General features: G+C 48.4%; 1 protein-coding gene across 1 annotated transcript; it reads right to left on the minus strand.

Annotated features, from left to right (window-relative positions):
• On the minus strand, positions 1 to 23,623 carry Bcl2l14 (BCL2 like 14). Its single transcript, XM_032905547.1, has 6 exons — positions 23,412 to 23,623; positions 14,200 to 14,630; positions 10,641 to 10,814; positions 7,475 to 7,545; positions 5,288 to 5,554; positions 1 to 413 (listed from the first exon to the last, which is right to left on the minus strand). The coding sequence occupies exons 2-6, from the start codon at positions 14,621 to 14,623 to the stop codon at positions 375 to 377; spliced, it is 975 nt and encodes a 324-aa protein (XP_032761438.1). The 5' UTR covers positions 14,624 to 14,630; positions 23,412 to 23,623; the 3' UTR covers positions 1 to 374.
• Between the last annotated feature and the right edge of the window lie 621 nt (positions 23,624 to 24,244).

Below are 24,244 nucleotides of genomic sequence, written 5' to 3' on the forward strand. Positions count from 1 at the left end.
AGTAAGCACACAGTTTATCGTTTTACCTCCATGAGACCAACAGACCCATGCCAGACGCTTCCTCCAGTGTAGCTAACAGGGTGGTTTCTGTTCTGAACATTTAAAGGTAAAATGATCACTCATCTTTATGGACTCTGTCACATTCAGCACAGGACTGGAATACCCTCAGCAAAGACCATGCTAATGACTTCTATGAGCTGAGAGAGCAAGGCCTCTCCAGATGCCTCTTGAGTCAAAGGAAGGATGGTTCTAGACATTTTGGGCTTCATCTGCTGTGTCCGTTCTGATTTTCTCCTGAAGTCTATATTGAGAGCAGTGGGCACAGGGACCGCTGTTGCACAAGGAACATTCCAGACGACAGGTCTTTGGCTATTTCAGTCTACTTCTTCATGTGATAGCCCAAGTATTTTTTCCTAGAGAGAGGAAGGGAAAGAAAATCTTTAAAATTCCAAGTTCAATTCACTGCTGAGGTGAACACGGGCTGGAGTCGGGGAGGATGTGGAAAGGTGGCTTGGCATCACTGGGGTGCCTGCAGAGAAAGCACGGCTAAGCACCCCCCACCCCCATTACACATCTGGGGCCAACAGGTGGATGTATGAAATATGCAAAGGCTTAAAGATCCCGTTTAGAATTCCCAAAAAGAAGCAATGGTTGTGACAGCAACTAGAAACTTGTTTTATAGAAGAGGAAGGCCACAGGCGTTCACATGGCCATGTGAACACACACCTCACTCAGCTACAGAGAAACTCTGGGTAGGAAGGGCCACTCCTGTAGACTCCTGCACTGAACACTTAGCCATGCTGTCGGCGCTGTTTTGTCAGATTGGTGGAGCCTTTAAAAGGTGGAGCATTGCTGGAGGAAGTGGATTAGAGCCTGGCTGTTTCCTCTCTGCTTCCTGTTTACTCAAGATGTCTCAGCTTCAGACTCCTTCCACCATGGAGCCAGCTTCCCCTCCATGGTCTGTCTCCCCTTCAAACCGTGAGACAAAATAACCCTTCCCCTCTGAGGTCACTTCCTGCTCAGCTCTAAGAAATGTGGCTAGTGGGGCAGGACCTGGAGATGGAGTTGCCTCTCCTGTGACTGATCAAGTCCCTACTGTATAAGTACTGGCTCAACATCCTTGGTGTATGTGGAGCAGGGAAGATAGGGGCACATTGTACTGGCTGGGTTTGTATATCAACGTGACACAAGCTGGAGTTACCACAGAGAAAGGATCCTCCCTTGAGGCAATGCCTCCTGAGATCCAGCTGTGAGGCACTTTCTCAATTAGTGATCAAGGGTAGGAGGGCCAATTGTGGGTGGGGCCATCCCTGGGCTGGTGGTCCCGGGTTCTATAAGAGAGCAGGCTGAGCAAGCCAGGGGAAGCAAGTCAGTAAGTAACATCCCTCCATGGTTTCTGCAGCAGCTCCTGCTTCCTGTCCTGTGTGAGTTGCAGTCCTGACTTCCTTTGGTGATGAACAGCAACGTGGAGGTGTAAGCTGAATAAACCCTTTCCTCCCCAACTCACTTCTTGGTCATGATGTTGTGCAGGAATAGAAACCCTGACTGAGACAACCTCCATCATATTGTCCTATGGGGACAGGTCAATTGAGAGCCCAGGAAACCTGCAGTATGGAGACAAGAGCCCGGAGCTTCCTCTTCCCTCCCCACTCCTTCCCCGTTCTCCTCCCTTCCCCTCCTCCTCCACCCTCCTCCCTTCCCCCCCCTCCCCTCCACCGCCCTGTCTCACTCTGTAGCCTAGGCTAGCCTCAGCTTCCCAGCTATCATCCCATCTCAGCCTCCCGAGAGCTAGGATTATGCGTGTATCACCACGCCCGGCTCACACTTCCCTAAGTGATATCCGTTTATGTTTGCTCACAGATATCCCTTTATCAATAGCCCTTAGTTTTTCAGTGCTTTCCTGCCACCTTGGCAAAGTCAGTTCTCAACATCGCTTCTTCCTCTCTCTCTTCTAATGGACACTCTCCAAGTTAAACCTACCTAAGGCCAAGAGTTAAGGTTAAGGCTCATCACAACTCGGATAGCCGTATCTGCACAGGAAGTGCAGAGAAGAGGCCGGCAGACGTAGCACATGGGGAGACTGCTTGCCTCTCCTCTCCCTCTCAAAGCCTTTGGGCTTGGGCTCCAGAATAGGCAGAAATAAAGAAGGAAGGACCTAAATCCTAGCACTTAGGAGGTAGAGGGAGGAAGTCCAGGAAGTCAAGGACAGCCGGAGCTACATGAGATTCTGTTTCAAAAAGCAAAAGCAAAAATAAGTAAATAAACAAATAAATAAGAAAGGAAAAGATAAAAACAATCAAACAAACATAGGTCCTGGGAGCTATACCTTAGCAGTGGGTTACAGATCACCATGGGCATGTGAGGCCCTGCATTCACCCCTAGGAACACACACACACTCATGCGCACACGCACACACACACAGACACATATACACATACATACACACATGCATATATATGCACACACATTTACACAAACATACACACGTGCATACACACAGATACATATACACACAGAGACACACATATACGAATATACATACACACCCACACACACACACATACCCAGAGACACACATACATACACACACACGTATACATACACAGATACACAGACACACAAGCACACATGCACACCCTTCAGCAGCTGCATGAATTTCTAATCTCTGAAAAGCCCCCTCCAAATTCCTCCAGAAGGACTCATCTGCTTCCTCTGACTGACTCTTCGTTTCTCTCTAGCTAGCGGCCAAGTTAAATAGTTAAAATATTTTGGCTGCACTTCTCCTTTTGTCTGATTACTGGAATTGGAGCCATTTTTAAAAAATTATTTACCAAAAATATAATTATACCATAAATTTCTCCCTTCTAAAGTGCATAGCTTAATGGCTTTTACTCTTCAGAACTGTAAAACCATCACCCCCTGACCCGAGAGTCCTTTCACTGTTCCCAAAGAAACCCTATGCCTATTAATGGTCAGCCCCCGTCCCTCGCTGTCTGGTTTCTGTTTCCATGAATGTGCTTATTTTGGACATTTTCTATGACTAGAACCATACAACAAGGAGCATCCTTGCCTGGCTTCTTAGCATAATGGTTCTCGCTCACAGGGCTTTATTTCCTTCTGTGGCCCCGTCCTACACATCGTGTGGTGTGTGTGCTCCCTTCTGATGTCATTAGTTGATGGGCATTGCCTCACACACTGCGTGCTCTGGGTGAGAATGTGCCTCCAGTTTCTGAGGTGTGCAGATGTAGCTGTCTTTTACTTTTTGGTGGTGCCGGGGATCAAGCTCGCTGCCCGTGTCTGCTAAATGTGTATCTGCCACTGGGCTACACACCCAGCTCTTGGTGACTCTAACAATTCGATAACTGCCAGACTGTTCCCCCACGGGGCTGCAATCCAGCCATCGGTGTAATGAGGGGGATTCCAGTTCCCACAGCCTTGCAGATAATCCTTGCCACAAGCATCCCAGAGGGTAGAGTTCGTCAGCTTTTTGGCTTACGTCTTCCCACTATCGAAATGAGCGCACAAGTGTCTTCTCTTTTCCTTATTGACTACTTCTGCAGACTCCCGCGAGAAGGTGTACAAATCTACTGACCATTAAAAAAGCTAAATTGCTTGTCTTCTTTATCGTGGAATGATGAGAGTCCGTTACATCTTCTGGATGTAAATCAGTTATTTCACTATATGTCTTGTAAAACTAGGCCCCCATTCTGCGTGCCTGCCTCCACAACAATGCTTTTTTTTTTTTTTCCAAAGCTGGGGACCGAACCCAGGGCCTTCCGCTTGCTAGGCAAGCGCTCTACCACTGGGCTAAATCCCCAACCCCAACTTAATGCTTTTCATCAATCTGTTTGATTTTATTTTTGTTCTCCTCCCTTCCTCCTTCTCCTTTCCTTCTTCTCCCCCTCCCCCTCCCCCTCCCTCATCTTTCTTTCTCTCCTCCAATCTGTCTCCCTCTCTAACCCCTATCCTTATTTCCTCTTCCTTCTCTCTTATTTTCTCTCCTGTCCCCTCCCCTCTCATCCCTTCCCCTCCCCTCCTCTCCCATTCCCTCTCCATACTGGGGATCGAACCCAGGGCCCCATACAAGCCAAACACACAGGGCACCACTGAGCTGCATCCCTGATCATTCACTCCTCTCCTCATACCCCACCCCGTCACAGTGGCCAGGAAGGGAAGGCAGCAGAGGGACTCAATGGTCTCTTGAGAAGAGGAGGGGACAGAAATACTGTTGAGGGATCTAATCCTTTCAGAATTAATCAGGCAGCTTGAAGGGTGGGGAGTGGGGGGTGGTAGTGGTTAATACACTGCCCAGTTCTCAAACTTGCTGTGAAAGTGGGAAGCAGCGAGGGGTAGAAGGCTGGGGTGCCACTGAGGACATGGGCAGGCTTTTCAGCTCAGTGGGAAATGTGCGCCACACTTCCCAGCCTGTGAGGACCCAGGGACACCTCACAGCCATACCTAAAGTCGACTCGAGCTTTCTGCTGGCCCCTGGTACACAGTACGAAGGAAGCCCAAGGATGAGTGAGGGCCTTTCCTCCTAGACTAACCTTGACCACTTGGGAATGGAAGCTCTGGAGAGACCCGCTTTTCCAAGTTGGTCAGTGCTTATGTCGGTCTTGAACATGGTAGTCTGTGAGGGATCTCAGGGAACAGAGATCAGTGCTGGAGAAAGGGCTGAGGCTGAGGCAGAGGGGAGGAAGCTGTTACGATTGCTCTCAGCTCATCAGAAATAAATGCAAGCCCAGTTGTTCATTCTTCAGTTTGTGTCATTATGTTCTGTTGAGGTCTAAGCAGCATTGCCAGAACACCATAAGCTTGAATCCCTATGGGAAGATCAGTCTACATCCTGTACCATCAAGGAGTGTGAACACGAGTGCCCTGCCCTTATCTGACCAGCAGAACTAGTGAAAAAAGAAATGGTGTCCATTGGAACATGTTGTCTCACCAGCGCCTCGTTTCCTGCTTCCTCTGACCCTTTGCCCCCTCCCCTGACCTACGCTCTGGGAGCTCAGTAAATATTTGCAGACAAAGACATTGCTAAAAATATGTTCCAATTGATGGGACTTGTCTCTTGCCACTCGAGGACTGATTCACAGATGTGGTCCCTCTGTCTTATAAAATCGTTATCATCTGCCCCTTATTAGAGACGATGTGTGTGCGCTAAGGTCTCACTGTGTAGTCCAGGCTGCCCCCAAACTCACACTCTTCCTGCCTGGGCTTCCCAAGTGCACGTATGTGCCACGGTGCCTTGCTGAAAGGATTCGTTTTGTTAGTGAGTTGGACTTACCCATCCACCGTTCTGCTGGACCCAGGGGGAGAAGTACTCTCTTAGGTACTTGGTCCCAAAGCCCAGCATCCTGTTCATTGGGTGGTTGTCGATGGCGGTGAGCTTGGCTATGGCATCTATTGCAAGGGCAGCCTTGAAGCCCTGAGCTTTGATCTCTGACTCTCCTCTGGTATCCACGTCCCTCAGGAACAGGTCTGTGATGGTCCTGAACACCGAGTAGGACAGCCCTTCCTGGAAGGTGCTCATCAAAGCCTTGTCTCTCTTTATCTGTGTACAAGAGGAGAAACAATCAGCGGGCATGGGGGAGGTGATTCTTGTACCCCAAACCACAGTAGAGAGGCTTTGGACTGCAGTGTCAACCTGGCACCACGTCCCACAGAGCCAAGTGGAGCCATGAACCTGCTCTGTTAATCCCTTTCACTGGTACAAATAAGGACAAAACTGAAAATTTTACTCAGTACTCAGGTACTTCCCGAGTACCAAAGATGGGCAGGTATCATGGCTGATTAACACTCAAGTTCTTACCCATGGGTCCGAGGTCTAGTGGGAATGGCAAAATATTGCTGTGTGCTTTTTAAAAGGCAGGGTGACGGATGGGTCCTGAGACTTAGGAATGTCTCAGGGTGTGCATACGCTTCCCTATCCATTCCGTGCAATCTCAGTTGTCAGATGTATTGACTTCATCTCTAAACTAGCATCATGCTAGCACAGTGTTAGACGAGGAGGAGAACTGGGGGCACAATGGAGCCAGGGGAGACTCCCCACCTGCATTTGTTTGTGAAGGGGGGGCTGTGGATATTTGCTGCCACGCCCAAGTAAGACCCCAAGATCCCTGGTAGAAGGAGAACACAGACTCCTGAAAGCCCTCTGATCTCCATGTGTGTCTAATGGCACATGTGTGTCCCTCCTCACCTCCACATGAAATAAATGTACAAAAAAAAAAAAAATCCAGATTCCTTTCCCATTATTCTACCCAGTTGCTTTCACCCCTAACCTCCTGCTCTCCCTTGTTCGTTTCCTTTGGGTTGCTATACTTCTCTTGTTTGGCTTTTGCGTTTGAGGCAGGCTCTTGCTCTGTAGCTCAGGCTTGAACTCGCAAGTGTGGGATCATAGATGTGTGCTCCCACGGCACATTCAATCTTTTCACTGCTTGTGGATAGTCTACAGAGGAAGCCATTCCTTCACAAGGTAATCCTTGACCTTGATGGGTGGCCATGAGTACCGTGAGTTGAGTCTCACGCTAAGGGGCTGTGCTCTGCTGCTTGAGTTCTGTATCTATGATGCTGTCAGGCTCCTCTTTCCTCTGAGGCACCCTACCCCTGCTGGTGAGACCAAAGCTCACACGCTCTGCTCTCTTCTCTTTAGCCCAGTACCCTCAGTTCTCACTCTACACCTTCCCTAGGCCCTGTGCCCTCCTTTTTCATGATCTGGGCATATGTCTCTCAAGGATGTTGGGAGAAGAGCTGTGCTCACACATTGTCTCTGGACCTGACTTCCTCCCAACAAGTCTTGACTACAAAAGAAAAACCTATAAGCTAGATCCTGATTGACAGACCTGAGAGATGTGCGCTTATCTATGGTCACAAGACGTAGAAGATGTCTTCTGACCACACTATGAGTTTGCTCTTCAGAGTCACCTGAAGACAGCTGTCTCACTAATGCAAAGGGTGGCTCTCCATGTCTATGGCTTCCCTAAGTTGCACCAGACTACCTCCTGGGTGAACTGCTAAGAGAGACTTTAAGGGGGCACAGTCCACTTATGGGACTGTATGGGAGAATTTCGGAGAGGGTCCTGGTGTTTGAGCAGCCATTAGACACACACCCAGGCTGCTGGGAAACTGCAAACATTCAGAATCCCCGAGATTCGGTTACACGGGGAAGGGGATTGGTAAATGCATGCAGCAAAGTTTCATTTTCCGATGTCTTTTCTTACAATAACACAGTTGCATTTCTAGTTTCCAGAAATTCCAAGGAGGCTCCAGGAGATTTACTTATGTTTTCCAAAGTGATTCATTTTTGAGATGCTGCCAGCGTGAAGATGTGGACTCCAAGGGAAATAAAATGTAGGCCTGAGTAGAAGCCAGGACTCTGGAGAGGACAAGGTTTAGGGCCGGGTTCACAATTCCATTGTCCTGCCCTAGTGCGTGGGCGCAGACAGGAGTCATATCAGCTCCAGGAGCTCCGTACCTCTCTTCCCAACTGATCCCCCGAGTATTTCAGCAGTTCGACAATCCTGCTTATTATTTGGTCTTCTCCATCTGTTGGGGACGATAAAAATTCCAGTTATCTCTTTCACAATAATAAACGTTTCTTTCCAGTGGCAATGCTTGTGTCTCGGTTAGGGATGAAGAGAGAAGCAAGCAGTCAAGTCCTTAGTTGATAAATTCACGACTTCTCCTGAGAAACTCACTGCTATATTTACTGTAGGAATACTGTGAATCAGTTCCACAACACATAATCCTGTCCCTAAAGATACGGAGGAGACGTTTCCCCTTATTTATGTTTAATTTTTATTTTTTCACTAGTTTATAACCACAGCCCATTCCCACCCCACCTGGTGTGGGTCAAAACCAGGGCCTCCTGCTTCCTAGGCCAATGTTCCACACTGAGCCATATCCCCACCCCTCCTTCCTGTTTTCAGGCTATTCCTCAGCAGATGGTACTTACGTGAAATATAAATCCCGTGTGTGTGTGTGTGTGTGTGTGTGTGTGTGTCTGTGTGTCTGTGTCTGTGTGTCTGTGTGTGTGTGATATGTGTGTATGTGTGGTGTGTGTGTGTGATGTGTGTGTGTGATATGTGTGTGTGTGTGTCTGTGTGTGTGTGTGTGTGTGTATGTGTCTGTGTGTGTGTGTATGTGGTGTGTGTGTGTGTGTGGTGTGTGTGTGTGTATGTGTGTGTGTGTATGTATGTGTATATGTGTATATGTGTGTGTATGTGTGTATGTGTATATGTGTGTGTATGTGTGTGTGGTGTGTGATATGTGTGTGTGGTATGTGTGTATGTGTGTGATATGTGTGTATGTGTCTGTGTGTGTGTGTGTCTGTGTGTGTGTGTATGTGTGTGTGTGTGTGTGTGTATGTATGTGTGTGTGTGTGTGTGTGTGTGTGGTGTGTGTGTGTGTATGTGTGTGTGGAGTGTGTGGTATGTGTGTGTGGTGTGTGTGTGTGTGTGTGTGGTGTGTGTGTGTGTGTGGTGTGTGTGTGTGTGGGTGGTGTGTGTGTGTGGTGTGTGTATGTGCGATGTGTGTATGTCTGTGTGTGTGTGTGTGTGTGTGCGATGTGTGTGTGATATGTGTGTGTGTGTGTGTGTGTGTCTGTGTGTGTGTCTGTGTGTGTGTGTGTGTGTGCCCATGAGCATGTGGAGAACAAGGGTTAACACTGGAAATCTTCCCCCATCATTTTCTACCTTAGATGTTGAGACAGGAGCCCTTACTGAGCTGGTGCTGAGCTGGACTGGCTGGCTAGATGGTCTGTGTGCGGACACACAGGTACATGCCCCTGCACACAGCTTCATACGGTAGCTGGTGTGCTGAACTCAGGCTCTGGGCGCAGAGAACACCTTACTGGCTGAACCAACTTCTCAGACCCGTAAGTTCCACATCCGATTACAATCCTGCCATTGTCGGAAAGGGCGGAGCCAGACCTACAGCCCAACGCGGAGTAAGATTTCCTCGGGGACCAATCTCCTCCTTAAGCTCGCCTCATTATCCCGTGGAGTTTTCTTTCCTCGTTTACATTACTTTTAAACGTGGTTGATTTTTACGTGACTAAGATATATGCTCAGTTACTCCATGTCTCTCCCAGGTGGGACACAGGGGAACGAAATGAACACATTTCTGAGGTCCCGGGGCTGAAATGGCAGTTGGATCAACACATAGCTGCTGTTGGCACGGGCGGTGAGCGTTTTCCTTTCACAGCTCGCTACTTGGTAAACGTAACGGTGAAAATGATTGTCACAGCAGAACAGAACCCAAACAGCACGGCCAGAAACTGAGGGAATCGAGTTTCTGACTTACGGCCTGCTCTCCTGAAGCTACGGGACCCACTGGTTTGTCTTGGCTAGAGACAAGGGAACCCAAGGAATTAATGTAGCCAGTCCCAAGAAGGCGTAGGGAGGAGGCAAGGAGAGTGAAAACCTGGACTCATAACCCTGAGAGAAAACAGGGCTGTAAACCTCTGTAGCCGTATCCGTTTCTGTCTCTTGGAAAGATGCAGTGCTGGAGTCCTGGATTCCTCCTGCACGCAGGGAGGGGCACCTTGGCTTTAGCCTGCCTGAGGATATCAGTTTCTACCCCCCAGGCACACTTGGGATGGCAATAAGGTCTCGGCACTCCCTTGTTAGCATCTTGGAGGGCTCCCCATTCAAAGCCTCTGTGGCATTTTTTGGTTTCAGATATACAGCAGACAGTGGGAAAAACCCACACCCTGTCTCTCTCGGGGCCTGAGATACACACTGCCTTCAAGGAGAGGACTCTGCTCTGTCCTTCACCATGCTACAGACCCCGGGGCCACTCTGTCACCGTCATTACGCCCCCGCTTTTAGAGGCTGAGGAGAGAGAGCTGAGATGAGGGTCAGCCATGAAGGAAGGCAAAACCGGCCCCCTTCAAGTCTTTCGTCTGATCCCAGGGTGCCCATGAGGCTCCTCGAGTCTGTAGCAGTCCCAGCCATTGCTACAGTGTAGGCAGTGACCGGTCTGATCTGGTCCCCAATTCTCACTTCTTTCAGCACCATCTGAATCAGACCTGGGGTTGCTGAATCAAATAGGAATTTGTTCCCCAACAGGTTCACGCTTTGAATGCCTGACCTCAACGGTTGGCACTGTTTAGGAAGGCTGTGGAGGTTTAGGAGATGGGGCCTGGTTGGAGGAAGTGGGCCACAGAGGGCAGGCCTGTGGAGGGCTATTAACGACTCTATGCAACTCTCTGAAATAAATTCTTTTTTTCCCTCCCTTACTTTGCTTCTGGTAGGCTTTTTTCTCACAGTGGTGAGAAAAAGGAATAGCACCCCTGGGTGTCTGACAGTTCTGGGTGTTTCCCGGGAGTCCTGGGTTGGTGGGTGCTCTAACTCTATGTACTAACATGATTAGAGCTGACATTTCCTCCTCTCCCTCCATGGGAGACTTTTCTTCTGACTTAGCAGTGAGCTGACATGTTGGTCAACATGCTAATGGCACCCCCATGTCCTGGGCTGATGTCTTAAGCCAGAGCTGAAGGCCTCTATTATCTTGCCTTGAAGTGGGGCTGAGATTCCCAATCTGCAGAGCCCCGAGCTGTGTACACACAAACGTAGCCATACACCTCTGTCTGGCACGACGTGCTCAACCACCCAACACGCTCATCAAGGAAGGCTTACCTTTCTTCGAGTCGCAGGCTCTCGATTGAGGGCCTTGCAATTCAAAGTGCAGAATCTTTGGGATGCTGTCTTTGAACTTGCCTCCTCCCTGGCTCTGGCTGTCATCCGGTGGTGGCCAGGAGTAAACTATTTCAGCCACTCTGTTAGCAATACAGGCAACTTTCGAATCCACAGCTGAAACGAGAAAGAACTGCTCAGAGGGCACCCCCAGAACTGGGGCTGCGGCATGGACTTCCAGTCGTCTGGTATGAAGAGGCCAACCTCGGATGAGAGGACTATGACCGGGAGTTTGTGTTTGAGGCAGGACATTCTTCAGGCTTGGATGGGGGCTGGGGGTGGGTACAGCTGACCTTCCACCCTCATCTTTTCTCCCTCGCAAAGGAAGGAACCCAACGGGGTCAGTGTGGCAGGGCTAACATTGCATGAAAGAATGTTCATGGTGCTTTTATTTTTACTAAGCGTGATTATGTTTGGGGATACCTTATACATTGGGGAGGAGGCCTCTCAGTTCCCAGGAAAGTGTTCAATAGTCTGAAACTCCTTGCTTTTATAGTCACAAATTTCTCCTTTAAGTTTAGTAGAAAACATTCAAATAATGCTTACGGGTAAATAAGGTTACATAGACATAGGCATAGACACAACCACATCTGTCACCTCAGCACTTAGGAGGCCAGGGCTGCAAGGCCATGAGGTTGAGGCCAGCACAGACTACAAGTTTCCTCAGAAGAGTAAGTGCGTAAAGTACAACTTGTCTTCCACGAATTTGTAAGCCAGGAAGTGACGTATCTCGCATTTGCACTCAGGGCATAGACTGAATGTTATAGCCACCCAGAGACAATGTGGCTTTGTATCTGCTTGGGGAGAGTGGGGTACAGCAGGCAGGCACATACATGGCTGACTTGTTGGGTAGTAACCCTGTCGTTGGTTTTCCACCAATCAGCTCACTGTAGGAACTTGAGGTGGTTCTGTGTTTAGTGCCAAGTGGAGCAGCTGAGTCTAATCATACTGTACTTGGAGAAGATCATTCATTCACAATAATTAATGATGGGGGTGGGTCAAGAGGTAGGGGTCAGCCTGGGCTACATAGTGAAGCCCTATCTCAAATAAGTATGTAAACAAACCCACAAATATATACATAAAGAGAGCCAAATAATCTAGAAAGCCATCTCTGCCTTTCTTTTTCCTTCCTGCTTGAAATGGAGAGATGATGTCTAGAATCCCCATAGCCACGTAGAACTTCAGAACATGCGACATATAATTAGATATGCATAAAACCATGAATTATGGGGGCTGGAGTTAAGAGCTCAGCGGTTAAGAGTGGTGGCTGCTCTTCCAGAGGTCATGAGTTCAAGTCCCGGCAACCACACGGTGGCTCACAACCCTCTGTAATGGGATCCAATGCCCTCTTCTGGTGTGGCTGAAGACAGTGACAGTGTGCTCATATAAAATAAATAATTATTAAAAAACCCTATGCATTATGGTTGTGTGCATTGTGATATATGCTTATTCAGCCTAAGATACAATTTGGCCAATACACCCGCTCTCACGGTGAATTTAGTTTTGCTCTTAATCTCACCTGGAAATTATCTTTCTTCTTTCTAAAAAGGGAGAGAGGATGCGAGTGATTCCTTTTGAAAACGTGGGTAGGAAAGCCAAGCGATACCTCTGTTGTGTCCTTTACTCTAGGAAGTGGGGAAGGAAGGCTGTGGAAATGTCCTGTCTCCCTGTGCAAGCCACAGTGACCCCCAAAGCCAGGTCACGGCGGCCTCCAGGCTCCCAGCTCTGATCCACAATGGGTGCTCATGTGTGGGAGCATGGGGCAGGAGAGGAGGGTGCTGTGTGGCCTCAGCCGCCCTTGCGTTTAGGGAGCAGGTGCCTCCTTTTGTTGTGAGAGCTAAACAGCTCTGGGAAGATGGCCTCTGTAGTGTGCTCCAGACAGCAACGGCCCTCCACAAAGCCTCGCTGCCTCTGGGTGACGGGTTCTCCATCTTCTCTGGAGCCTGCGTCCCTCACCGGCTTAACTGAAGACGTTCCCTCGGTCACAGACTGGTTTGGAGCCATCCACATGCAGGGCTGACGGCCACACTTTAAAACTGGGCCCTTACTGCCATCTGTTGACGAGTTATGGCCAGGTTGCCTAGGCCCACCAAACCCAGCAGGAAGGGGCTCTGCTGAGGTGGGAGTGGGTGTGAGAATGGGAGAAGCTTCTGCTGAGGTCCGTGAGTGGAGGTAAAGCCCTCGGTGACAGTGTCTTGTTCAACACAATTGCTTTTTTCCTAACAAGGGAAGACTTTATCAGTTGTGTTTTTTTTTTTTTAAAGAATGGTTTACATTTTTTTTTTTTTTTTTTTGGAAAATCTTCCCTTTTCAAAAGATTTAATTTATGCATCTTTTAAACAAATAAATAAGTGTTTTGTCTGCATGCACACCAGAAGAGGGACTATGGGTTCCATGGGACTATAGTTACAGACTCTGTGAGCTAGCACATGGGTGCTGGGAATTGAACTCAGGACCTCTGGAAGAGCAGCAGTGCTCTTAACCGCTGAGCCACCTCTCCAGCCTGGTGGTTTACGTTTTGAAAAGTATTTTGTTTCTTTTTTTTTTTTTTTAAAGGTTTATTTATTTTATGTATGTGAGTACACTGTCTCTGTCCTCAGACACACCAGAAGAGGGCATCAGATCCCGTTACAGATGGTTGTGAGCCACCATGTGGTTGCTGGGATTTGAACTCAGGACCTCTGGAAGAGCAATCAGTGCTCTTCACCGCTGAGCCATCTCTCTAGCCCCAAGTATTTTGTTTCTTTTTGTTTTTCAAGACAGTCTTACAGTATAGTCCTAAGCTGGCCTCCTAAGTGAGCCAGTGTGTTCAACTGAAAACCTATTTGCTTATATCTCTTTGCCTGACTGCCTTTCCTTCCTTCCTTCCTTCCTTCCTTTCTTCGTTCTTTCCCTCCCTCTACCCTCCCTCCCTCCCTCCCACTCCTCTCATGTCTCTTCCCACTCCCCCATCTCTTTTCTCTTCTCTCTCTTCCCCTTCTCTTCCTTTCTCTTTCTCCCTCTTTCCTTTGTTTATTTGTTGTTGAAGACTGGGTCTCATGTAGCCCAGGTTGGCACTCATCTCACTATATAGCCAAGGTTGGCCATGAGCCCTTGAAAGTCCTGCCTCCGCTGTCTGAATGCTGAGATAACTGACTCTTCCCCTCCATCTTTCCACCGACAGGAAGAAGTAGGAGAGGTTGTGACTCCCCAGTATACGGGTGTAAACCCAGGACCCAGGGTCCCCAGAGGTGGACTGGCCCAGGAGAGGCAAAGCCTCTGACCTGCCTAAGGTGCCTTCTGTTACACTTCTCTTTCAAAGCAAGCTTAGTCACTGTCACAGAACCAGAAAACCTCTGCTGCCACCATTCACTCCGACCGTCTTCCTTTCTTGGGGAGAGTGGGTGGTTATGGTGGAAGATCAAAGAAGGAGAAAGCCCAGTCCTCTATCTTCAGCAGGTAGGAGGAGGCTGACCACTTAGCACACAGGAAGGAGAGGGCTAGCAAGGCTCCACAAGCCTACCTTCACTCTCCAGGCGCTGCTCCACGCTGGACAGGGATCTGGACCAGTGCCTACCCTGCCGCTCTACCGGGAAGGGGCCCTGAGCATGGAACTCCTTTGGGGAGCTCGGCGGCTCTTCCTCCTTTTCTGTTACTCTGAAGAGTGTTCTCCAAGAAGACTTCTTCTTGCCCAAGCTTATGTGCTTTTCACTGGAGGGGGAATCTCTACAGGGCAACGATATCTGTGTCCAGGAATCAGTTGACCAAGTCCCCAGTGCTTTCTGGGACAAACTTCTGGTTCTGGAGAGCTTGGGGGAGAAGACAGCCGGGGTGCTCTTGAAGACATGGTGTCTGGCATAGAAGGCCAGGATTTTGAACTCTATGCTGTTCGGATCATCGTCTTCCAGGGGGATGTCTTCCAGGTCGTACACACTGGTGCTGCACATGTTGGGTCTGGAATGGCAAAGGGCAAAGGGCAAAGGTGCTTTACGTGTGGGGGAATTTGCTTTGCAGGTTAAGAGAAAGCGTGGGAAAGGGCCAAGAAAGCGTCTTTGGTTCTGACCTCACACTGCTAGGATAGACAGGAGCAACCAGTGTCAGACAAGCCACTGTGGAACTGGGACAGAAAGAGACAGAAGCATAAATGACGCCAGGTAATGACAGAATACAGGCTCCAATGGAGGGGAAGAGAGCTGCGTGTGGGGAGGCAGGGACATGTCCACTTCAGATGGAGAAGCAAGTGAAGGCAACAGAAAGACAGGGGATGTGGATTTACCTTCAAAACCTCATGGGCGATTGCCTGGAGGTGGTGGCACACGCCTTTAATCCCATCACTGGAGAGGCAGAGGCAGGCAGATCTCTGTGAGTTCTGGTCTACGTAGAGCTAGCTCTCCGGGTAGCCAAGGCTACCCAGAGAAACTTTGTCTTGGGAAAACAAAATTCAGTCAAACAAACAAGCAGAAACCAAAAACCAAGCCAACCAACCAACGAACCAAACAAACCAAAAAAAAACCTGCCTGGGCAGAGAGCAGACTTATGGAGACATGTTTGAAGTTTGCTGAGAATGGTTCCAACACAGGTATCTGATGGCCATGGCGGTGTATCATGTAGCCCAGGCTGGCCCCAAACTCACTAAATCAGAATCATTCAGGGAAAAGAAATGAAAGGGCAGTTGTAGCCAGACACACACACACACACACACACACACACACGCACGCACTCACGCACGCACGCACGCACGCACGCACGCACACGCACGCACACGCACACACGCACACGCACGCGCATGCACATACCTGGATACACACATATGCTTATATACACATGTATTATTATTGTATTATATAATGTGTATGTGCATACACATGCCACAAGTAGAGATCTAGTGATCAGTCCTCTCTCTCTCTCCACCATGTGGGTTCTGGGAACCAAGCTCAGGTTGGAAGGCTTGTGCATCAAGCACTTACTGAGCTATCTTACCAGCCTCATAGCTACCCCCTTCGTCGAGTAAGGTAAGGTATTGTGCCAAGACCTTCTACACTCACAATACCCCAGACCCCGTGGCTGTTGTAATTTCTAGTCTACAGAAAGCTCAGAGTCAGAGGTGTAAATGCTGTTTTCCCAAGGGCACAAGACTAGTTACTGGCGTAGGTAAGATTCGAACTCAAGACCACCAGACCCGAAGAAGCACATGCTGTTTGACGATACAGCCCTAGCTGAAATTTGAGTGAAAGAACTGAAAGACCACGCTTTCTTGCACCCTAGATGAAAAGGGAAAGTAGGCCTTGGCGTTCAGCAAAGCAAACTCTTCACCAAGACAAAGGTTCGATAGCAGGAAACCGGAAAGGGGTAATTCTATGACAGCTTCGACAAGGAAAATGGTGCAGAGGCCAGCCTCTCTGTCCATATGGTTATTTGGAGGAAGTGAGGATGATCGAACCACTTCCGCCCATTTCCAGTCTTGGGGTGTTATTTCTAAAGGAAGCATGTCCTCTCCCATAGGAACACGGGAGAGCTCCCCACTACGCCCATCATTGCCTTTCAATTTCGTAAAGTTAATAAATAACGGGACCTCTTACCCAGTGACAGCTTATCCACAGAACCAGTTACAGGAATCAAACCACACAAGCTGAGGCGGAAGGTACCTCATAAAGGGAGAGAGGGAAAGGCTGCGTGCACATAGAGCTTTTTACCTCCGGAGTTGCCCCGAGTTGCCCCCACCACAACCAGGGGCTCTTTTGAAAGGATCTGCAGAAGAAGTAGAGACTCCCTCAGCCCGAAGGTCTAAAGACATGTCACATACTGGAAGTGTAGAAAGTAATGCATGGGTGGCACGTGTGTGCACATACACATTATACAATATGATGTGTGTGAATGTATAAATGTATGTATGTACGTATGCATGTATATAAAATGGAAGCTATACCAGGCGTGATAGCTTGTGCTCAACACTAGGAGGCCAAGCCAGAAAGGTAGCAAATTCAGGCCAGCTACAATTTTATTCTTTCTTCCTTCGTTGCGTGCACACCAATTGACGTCTTAGAAACAGGTCATTAGGTGACATATGTGTAGCTGAATACTGATGCATGCTAAGAGGGTTATCATACCAGTTGGTGATATACTCTCAGGGGATGATCCTCACATCTTGTATTTGGCCATTACTGACCAAAACATTACTGTGTGGTGTGGGGCTGTGTAACTTTCCCTGACTCTGTCCTTGATGGGGGCTCTTAGCCATGCTTTAAGCTGAAGACAGTGTATTCATGATCGAGCTGTAGTGGAATCCACCGGCACAGCCCTTCTTTTCTTTCCACTATGCCCTCTCATACCAGGACCAACTTATAAAAGAACAGGATAGCATCTGCAGACAGGGATTTAAGCACGGTTCGGACAGACAGACTGGACTCAACTGTGGGACTGGGGAGCATGGTCTGACAGCTCCAAATTCACATTATCACTGGGCGATTCAATCTCTTTGGTCCTTGTTTTCCATATAGGCTTACGCTCACATGTCAAGGATACAGCCCAGTGACAATACACTTACACACACAAGGACCTGGGTTCCTAGCACTATAAGAAAATAAACAAACAAACCTCTTCTTGTCTGGACCAAGAACGTTCTCTAACTTCCCTTTGATGTTTGAGAAGGGATAGGGCTCCAGCATTTTGCAGGGTAAGTGCTTCCTGATCCTGCATGATATCCCTGCTTTATTTAGAAGAGGCTCGAGCCTCTAAGGAACAGTTTCACGGCCAGACCCAGGGCTGAGCTAGGTGAATTCTTGTGGAAGGCAGCTGGGAGGTACAGGGTGGTTGGGCCAAAAGTCAGGTGAAGATTGAAGAGCAGAAGGGTCTTCTCCAGGGCAGCGACAGCCAGTCTTGTAAAACCCAACACCTGCTACACACGCAGTTGCATTTATACAGACTTAAGTGGGTGTGAACAAGCACTTGGGGAGCACAGCACGAAGGGGCGCCCTGGTCAGCATCTTCCCTTCCTGTTTCTTTATATCCTGGACCAGTTCCTAGGCTTTGGCATTCTGTTTTTCCTTACTTAACTGCTCCAATCGCAACACTCACTATGCCTGATGTCTAGTGCTCTACCGGGAGCCACTAAGCTGTCCGGAGGACACACGTCTTCCTGATTTCTCATTGGTGCTCTTCCTTTGCCTCTCAAGCCCATCTGCCTTTCCTACACAGGCCTTCTCACAGGTCACTAGTTCCTCCCACTCACCCAGCACCTCCATCTTGCATCTCCTCATAACGCCCCCTGCCGCTTCAGCTCCTCTGCTCTCTTCAGAGAACCATCATGCATCACTTGGACTATACTGAGATCTTCTCCTCTCTCCAAACCAGGTTCCACCCAGTAGCCAAATAAAATCAATCTCAATCTCTCTCTCTCTCTCTCTCTCTCTCTCTCTCTCTCTCTCTCTCTCTCTCTCTCTCTCCGTGTGTGTGTGTGTGTGTGTGTGTGTGTGTGTGTGTGTGTGTGTGTGTCCTGTCTGTCTGTCTGTCTGTCTGTCTGTCTCTGTCTCTGTCTCTGGAGCTGAGGACCGAACCCAGCTCTAACACTGAGCTAAATCCCCAACCCCGTCCAAATGATCTCTTAAGAATGTGCAACTTAGGGCCTGCCTAGATGACTCAGTCGCAAAAGCACCTGCTATGCAAGCTTAACAATGTGAGTTTGATCCCCAGAACCCACAGAAAAGCCCAGATCGGCATAGATATGTATGCTGTGACAAGATAAGAGGTAGAGATTGGAGAATCACCCGAAAGATGGCTGTCTTAGTTAGGGTTACTGTTGCTGCTGTGAAACACTGTGACCAAAGCAACGAGGGAGAAGAAGGCTTATTTGGCTTCCACTTCCATAGCACAGTTTGTCATCAAAGGAAGTCAGGGCAGGAACTCAAGCAGGCCAGGAACCTGGAGTCAGGAGCTGATGCAGAGGCCTCGGATAGGTGCTGCCTACTGGCTTGCACCTCATGGCTTGCTCAGCCTGCTTTCTTATAGAACCCAGGACCGCCAGCCCAGGATGGCATCACCCACAATGGGTTGGGTCCTCCCCTATTAATCACTGGTTTAGAAATGCCCTACAGGCTTGCCTAGAGCCCAGGATTTTGGAGGTATTTTCTCAATTGAGACTCCCTTCTCCCTGATGACTCTAGCTGGTGTCGAGTTGACATAAAACAAAGCAGTGCAGTGGCTCATTGGTCAAATGACCTGGGGTAGTCATCGTGACAGAACAAAAAGAGAGATCCTGCCTCAAAGCAAGATGGAAGGAGGGAACGCCCCCAAAGTTGTTCTCTGCCTCCACACCTGTGTGGTTGTCATGTGTACCCCAAACTCACCCCCAGAGTAGGACTTAAAACCTGAATCATATCAATAGCTCCTGTACTCAATGACCAATTGATTGGCAATGACCAATTGCCAATCACCAAAGCTGAGACGAGCGTTCTGTGCCATCATTGTGATTAAAAGGACAAAAACCTATGGTGTGATTTAAAAAATCAGATCTGAAGATCTATTTAAAGAACTTATTGCTCTTGCAGAGGACCTGGGTTCCACCTGTTATTTCTCAACCATCTATAGTGCTGGTTTCCAGAGGATCTAATGCTGTCTACCTCACCCTATGGGCTCCTGTTTATATGTGGTGCACATAAACTTAGAAGCTCACACATGAGGAAAAGAAAAGTTCTAGTAGATTTTAATCTGACCAAGTCTCTAGATCTACCACCATTTTACAGAAAGTATAGGAGGCAGAGAGACAACCTAATGATCATGAAGACGCAATGATCTAAATTCAGGGTGTGGCCAACGATGAAAGAGAAATGCAGATGAGCCTGTGATTCCACTTACTCAGGAGGCTGAGGCAGGAGGATTGCAAGTTTGAGGCCAAGCACGGTGACATAGTAAGACTTTGTCTCAAAAAGAAAGAATGAGGCTTTGGGTCATTTTTCTTAACGGATGGAGATCGCACGCACATATAAACACACGGTAAAGGAGAATATTACAGACTAAAACACACAGGAACACATTCCTCCCATGTGGAGAGCACTTTAATTTAGATCAAATTCAGACCTATTCACCTTATAAGATGCAGACACTGTGAGACAGTGAAGGAGGTCTGAACATGATATGTGCTATACCTGGCATTGAGTTGTATCTCTAAGCATATTTGTTGCTATATGCAAATACAGTAAGAGTTTATACAGTGTAAGGATATGATAGCTAATCTTCACCGTCACCTGACTGGATTTAGAATCACCTAGGAGACACACTTCTAGGCATGTCTGTGAGGCCTTTCTGGAGAGCTTTAATGGAAGAAGGGAAACCCATCCTGAATGTGGGTGGCAGCACACCATGGACTGGGAAAGGGAAGAGAGTGAGCTAGCCCTAGTGTTCATCTCTCTCCTGCCACTACAGTCACAGCCGCTCTCACTACCAGGCCTTCCCTAAGTGTGAGTCAAAATAAACTCCCTTCTGAGTTGCTTCTGTCAATTGCATTGCCATAGCAACAAGAGTACCTGATACAGATATGAAATGTAGAGCTTTTAAAGCACCTAAAATAGTGACTGACAGTTTGCAGGTGCATACCATATACAAGTGAATGAATGGGTGGGTGGATGGATGGATGTCAGATGAAACACAAGGCATCTGGTGGATTATGAATTTGAGTAGTTTTTCTTGATAGGTTATAAATAAATGTTACTATATCTATGTCCCAAATATTACAAATTGAACTTGTTTTTATCTAAAATTCAAATGCAACTAGGTGTCTTGGATTTGCTAAATCTGACAACACCATGAATAAAAGATACTGCTGAGAAGTCCTGAGACCTAACGGCTAAAAGGTTGGGGCCGAGGAAGTTGATACAAGCAAAAGAATCAGTCAGGAAGTATGGCCACAGTGAGACTGAACTCAGATTTCTGAGGGAAGGGCTCTGGAAACTTTCTTCTAATTGGGCACTTTGGGTCAGGTGGGTGAGTCACACAGTCAATCCCAACACTCAGAAGGCAGAGGCAGGGGCAGCTAGATCTCTGAGAGTTCAAGGCCAGTTAGGTCTCATAGAGATACCTTCCCAAGCCCATCTAAAACTGTTAATAAAAAAAAAACAAACTGGGCAGGTCAAGACAGGCAGGCGGGACACTCTTGTTCCATAATCACTTCGTCTGAGGACAAGCTTGGAGCCCTGTGTCTCCATGAGAGACGTTCACGATGTTCACAAAACCTAAATATCTCAGTGCATTGTAGCGAGCGGGTGTAGGCTTTCCAACTGCAGCTGTGCATATATGGTGCCAGGGAGAGGAAGGCTCTGGCTTCTCCAACAAACAGGTTCCTTAAATGGCTGACTCAGGAGCCTCGTCAGAAATGGGGGAAACCACCAAGCTGACGAGAGAGCCTGATGTCCTTCCACTTTGTAAAAGGAGAGACTTTTCTATAGTCAGTTAGACAGGCCCTGGGGGCTTTGATCGAGCAACAGAGATGATAAAGCAGGAGGTGGCTGTCAGGGCACAAGGCTGCAGACAGACAGATGGAGGGCGGGCTTCTGTGGCAGGAGCTCAGAACTCGTGAGCAAGTGGAAACAGAAAAATGTGAGTGTCTTCAGCAGCTGGGTGTGGGGGTCCGCACCTGTGATGCCAGCACTCGAGGGGCGAAACAGGAGGACAGGTAGTTTGAGTCTAGCCTGGGTAGGGAAGGGAAAATGTTTCAAGAGTTTCTGAATAGGAATATACTGTTGTAAATACATGGGATCCTCAAAGAATAGATACAATGTTTTTATTTAAAGATTTGGAAAGGTTTTCCTTTACATTAGACCTTAAGGGAGAACCACCCCAAAGCTGAAAGCTTGGTCTCATTTGAAAGCAGTAAGAGAATTTATCACATTTGAGGTCATCTGTTCTCAGGGATTCCTAGGGACCTTTCTACTTAACAGAACGGTGGTTCTCAATCTGTGGGTCGTGAACCCTTTGGGGGATCCACTGACCTTTTCACAAGGGGAGCCTAAGACCACAGGAAAGCACGGTTATTTACATTATTGTTCTTAAAAGTTTCAAAATTACAGGTATGAAGTAGAATGGAAATAATTTTACGGCTGGGGGTCACCACAACATGAGGAGCGGTTCTAAAGGATGGAAGCAGTAGAAGGTTGAGAACCACTGCAACAGAAGGCGCCCCAGTGTCTGGACCATAGAAATATAAATGGTAAATTCTGTGTTAGCAGAAGTCCCAAGGGATTCTTCAGAGATATTAACGTTAATTCGGGGACTCAGGGACCCACCGCCTCTCTCGCCCCACTACAGTTTTCTTCCTGGCCACATCCCACTCTCTCAAAGGCAAACAATGCAGCTTCATTGGCCTTTTTTTCCCTTCCAGAGGGCTCTCTGAAAGGATCCTCTGAAGGCAGTTGCCGTGCTCTTCTGGGAAGACCAGCGTGCAGGGGCGACCCAGATCCTGCCGAGTGGCAGTTACGCTGACAAGTTTTCTAGTCTGTGGACTCACCGGTCTGTGTTGGAGGAGGTAAGATTTCACTTCCCTTCCCCAGGGAGGTGGGTAAGCACTTAGAGAAAGCAGCAGGGAAAGTTCACAGCTCCATGACAGGCCACCAGAGTCTAGTGTCTGGGTTCAGCTCACCTCACCTCTGCTCGCCTTGGAGGTGAGAGCCAGGGGCTGTACCTGTACTCACAGCTCCTCTGAGGGAGGTCCCTAGACTCAACCACCAAGCTTCATTATGCCTGGTCACCTTGAGCTGCACTTTCCACACCTTGGGTCTCTTTTGACAGGGGGCTTTGTCTATACATCTCCCTCTCCTGCTTTCTCCAGACCTCCATACGGCTCTGGTCTTTCTGCCCTCTCGGTCACGTCCGAGGATAAGACAGTTTTTCAGTTCTGAAGGTGAGAAGAAGATGAGATGAAAGATCTTAATTTCTCACCACAGAAGCTAAACACAGATAAAGCCTGTGTATCACACAGAAGACAGAAGCTCTGACTCGGGGAATGGGGGCAGAGATCTCAGGGAGAAAAGAGTTTTCTCAGGGGGTCTACTAGGTCTTGGCTGGGCACCCAAGCTGCGACAGAGTGCTTATGTCTTCACTGATGGGGAGTCCCATCCTGGACCCCAACCCTGCTCCAAGCCTATCATCTCTGGGTGTTCTGACCAGCTATCGTGCCATATACACCTTGTTACATTTTCATCGAGAGAGAAGACCGCCATTAAAAAGGCCAGTCAGACAAGGATTCTTTACCTTCTGAACACCTCTGTAGAAAGAGAACTACAAAGAGCAGCCTTTGCTGGGTGTGGTGGTGCACGCCTTTAATCCCAACACTGCTGGAGGCAGAGGCAGGGGGATCTCTGTATTCTACACCAGCCTGGTCTACAGAGCAAGTTTCAGGACAGCCAGGACTACATAAGAGAGACCCTGTTTCAAACAAAAACAAAAACAAACAAACCAAAAAAAAAAAAAAAAAAAAGAGGGAAAGGAGAGGAAGGGAGAAGGGGAGAGGGAGGAGAGGGAGAGACGGGGAGGGGAAAGGGGGAGGGGAAAGGAGGAGGGGAAGAGAACTCTCCTCATAACCTATGTTGCCTTTTCTGGAAACCCCAGCGAACTAGCTTGGCTTACAGGAGCAGACTGTTAGCAGGGGCTCATAGCTCCCGAGTTAGATGACTTCCTTTGGTCAATACAACCTGGATGCGAGCTCCAGAGAGAGTCGAGCCAGAGACTGCTGTCCCCTGCTCGTGTTACCTGATCTGCAGGCTTTCAGCCGGTTTCCTCTGGCTTCAGGTCAGGTCTCAGGTGGCTATTTGTACACCTGTGTCTCTGAGTGTGCCACTGAGAGGAAACCTTCCGCCGCCGGTCTTGGCTTCTCACGTCACGGCTCAGTGGCTGGGCTCTCCCAGGCACAAGCCTCTCAGGTTTGGGACCAAGACTGAGAGAGGCTTAAGAAAGGAAGCCACTTCCTCATTAAGCTCCGCCTCTACCTCTTTAACTGAAGGAGAGGCTGCCCTTTGCTCTAGTAATTTGACTCGAAAAGCACTTAGATATCCTTCACCAAACACTTTCGCTGCCATCAGGCACAAACAGGTGGAGCTGTCTTGCTGGCTCCCCGCTTTGCGTGTTATCAGTGTTTTCCGACCAGCCAATCGGTGGCACATATTTGAAAAACATCCACTGCTCCTGTCCCTACCGGCAGGGCATTTCCATAAAAGCACGTGCGATCTGGTGTGACTGTCCTTGCTCTCCAGCCTTCCTCCCCCTCCTGTTGGTCCCTTTTGTTCCTCTGGACGGTTTTACTTCTACTTTCAAGTCACACGGAGAGCGTAATGGTTGAGAGAAAATCTACTGTATATATCCGTACCACGTTTATCTGTCGGTTCCTCTGTTGGCCCACACCTAGGTCGGTTCCATCATGAGCTACTGTGAGCAGAGCCCTAATAAGCATCAGAGGGCAGGCGATTCTGTGATGTGTTGGCTTTTTTTTTTTTTTTTTTTTTTGAGTCATTTGGGTAAACGCCAGGGGGGGGCAACAGCTCCATCACCTGGCTGGTCTACTTTAGCTTCTCTGAGAAATCTCTATG

This window comes from Rattus rattus, chromosome 6 (assembly GCF_011064425.1).
Source record: "Rattus rattus isolate New Zealand chromosome 6, Rrattus_CSIRO_v1, whole genome shotgun sequence".
In the NCBI taxonomy this organism is placed as follows: domain Eukaryota; kingdom Metazoa; phylum Chordata; class Mammalia; order Rodentia; family Muridae; genus Rattus; species Rattus rattus.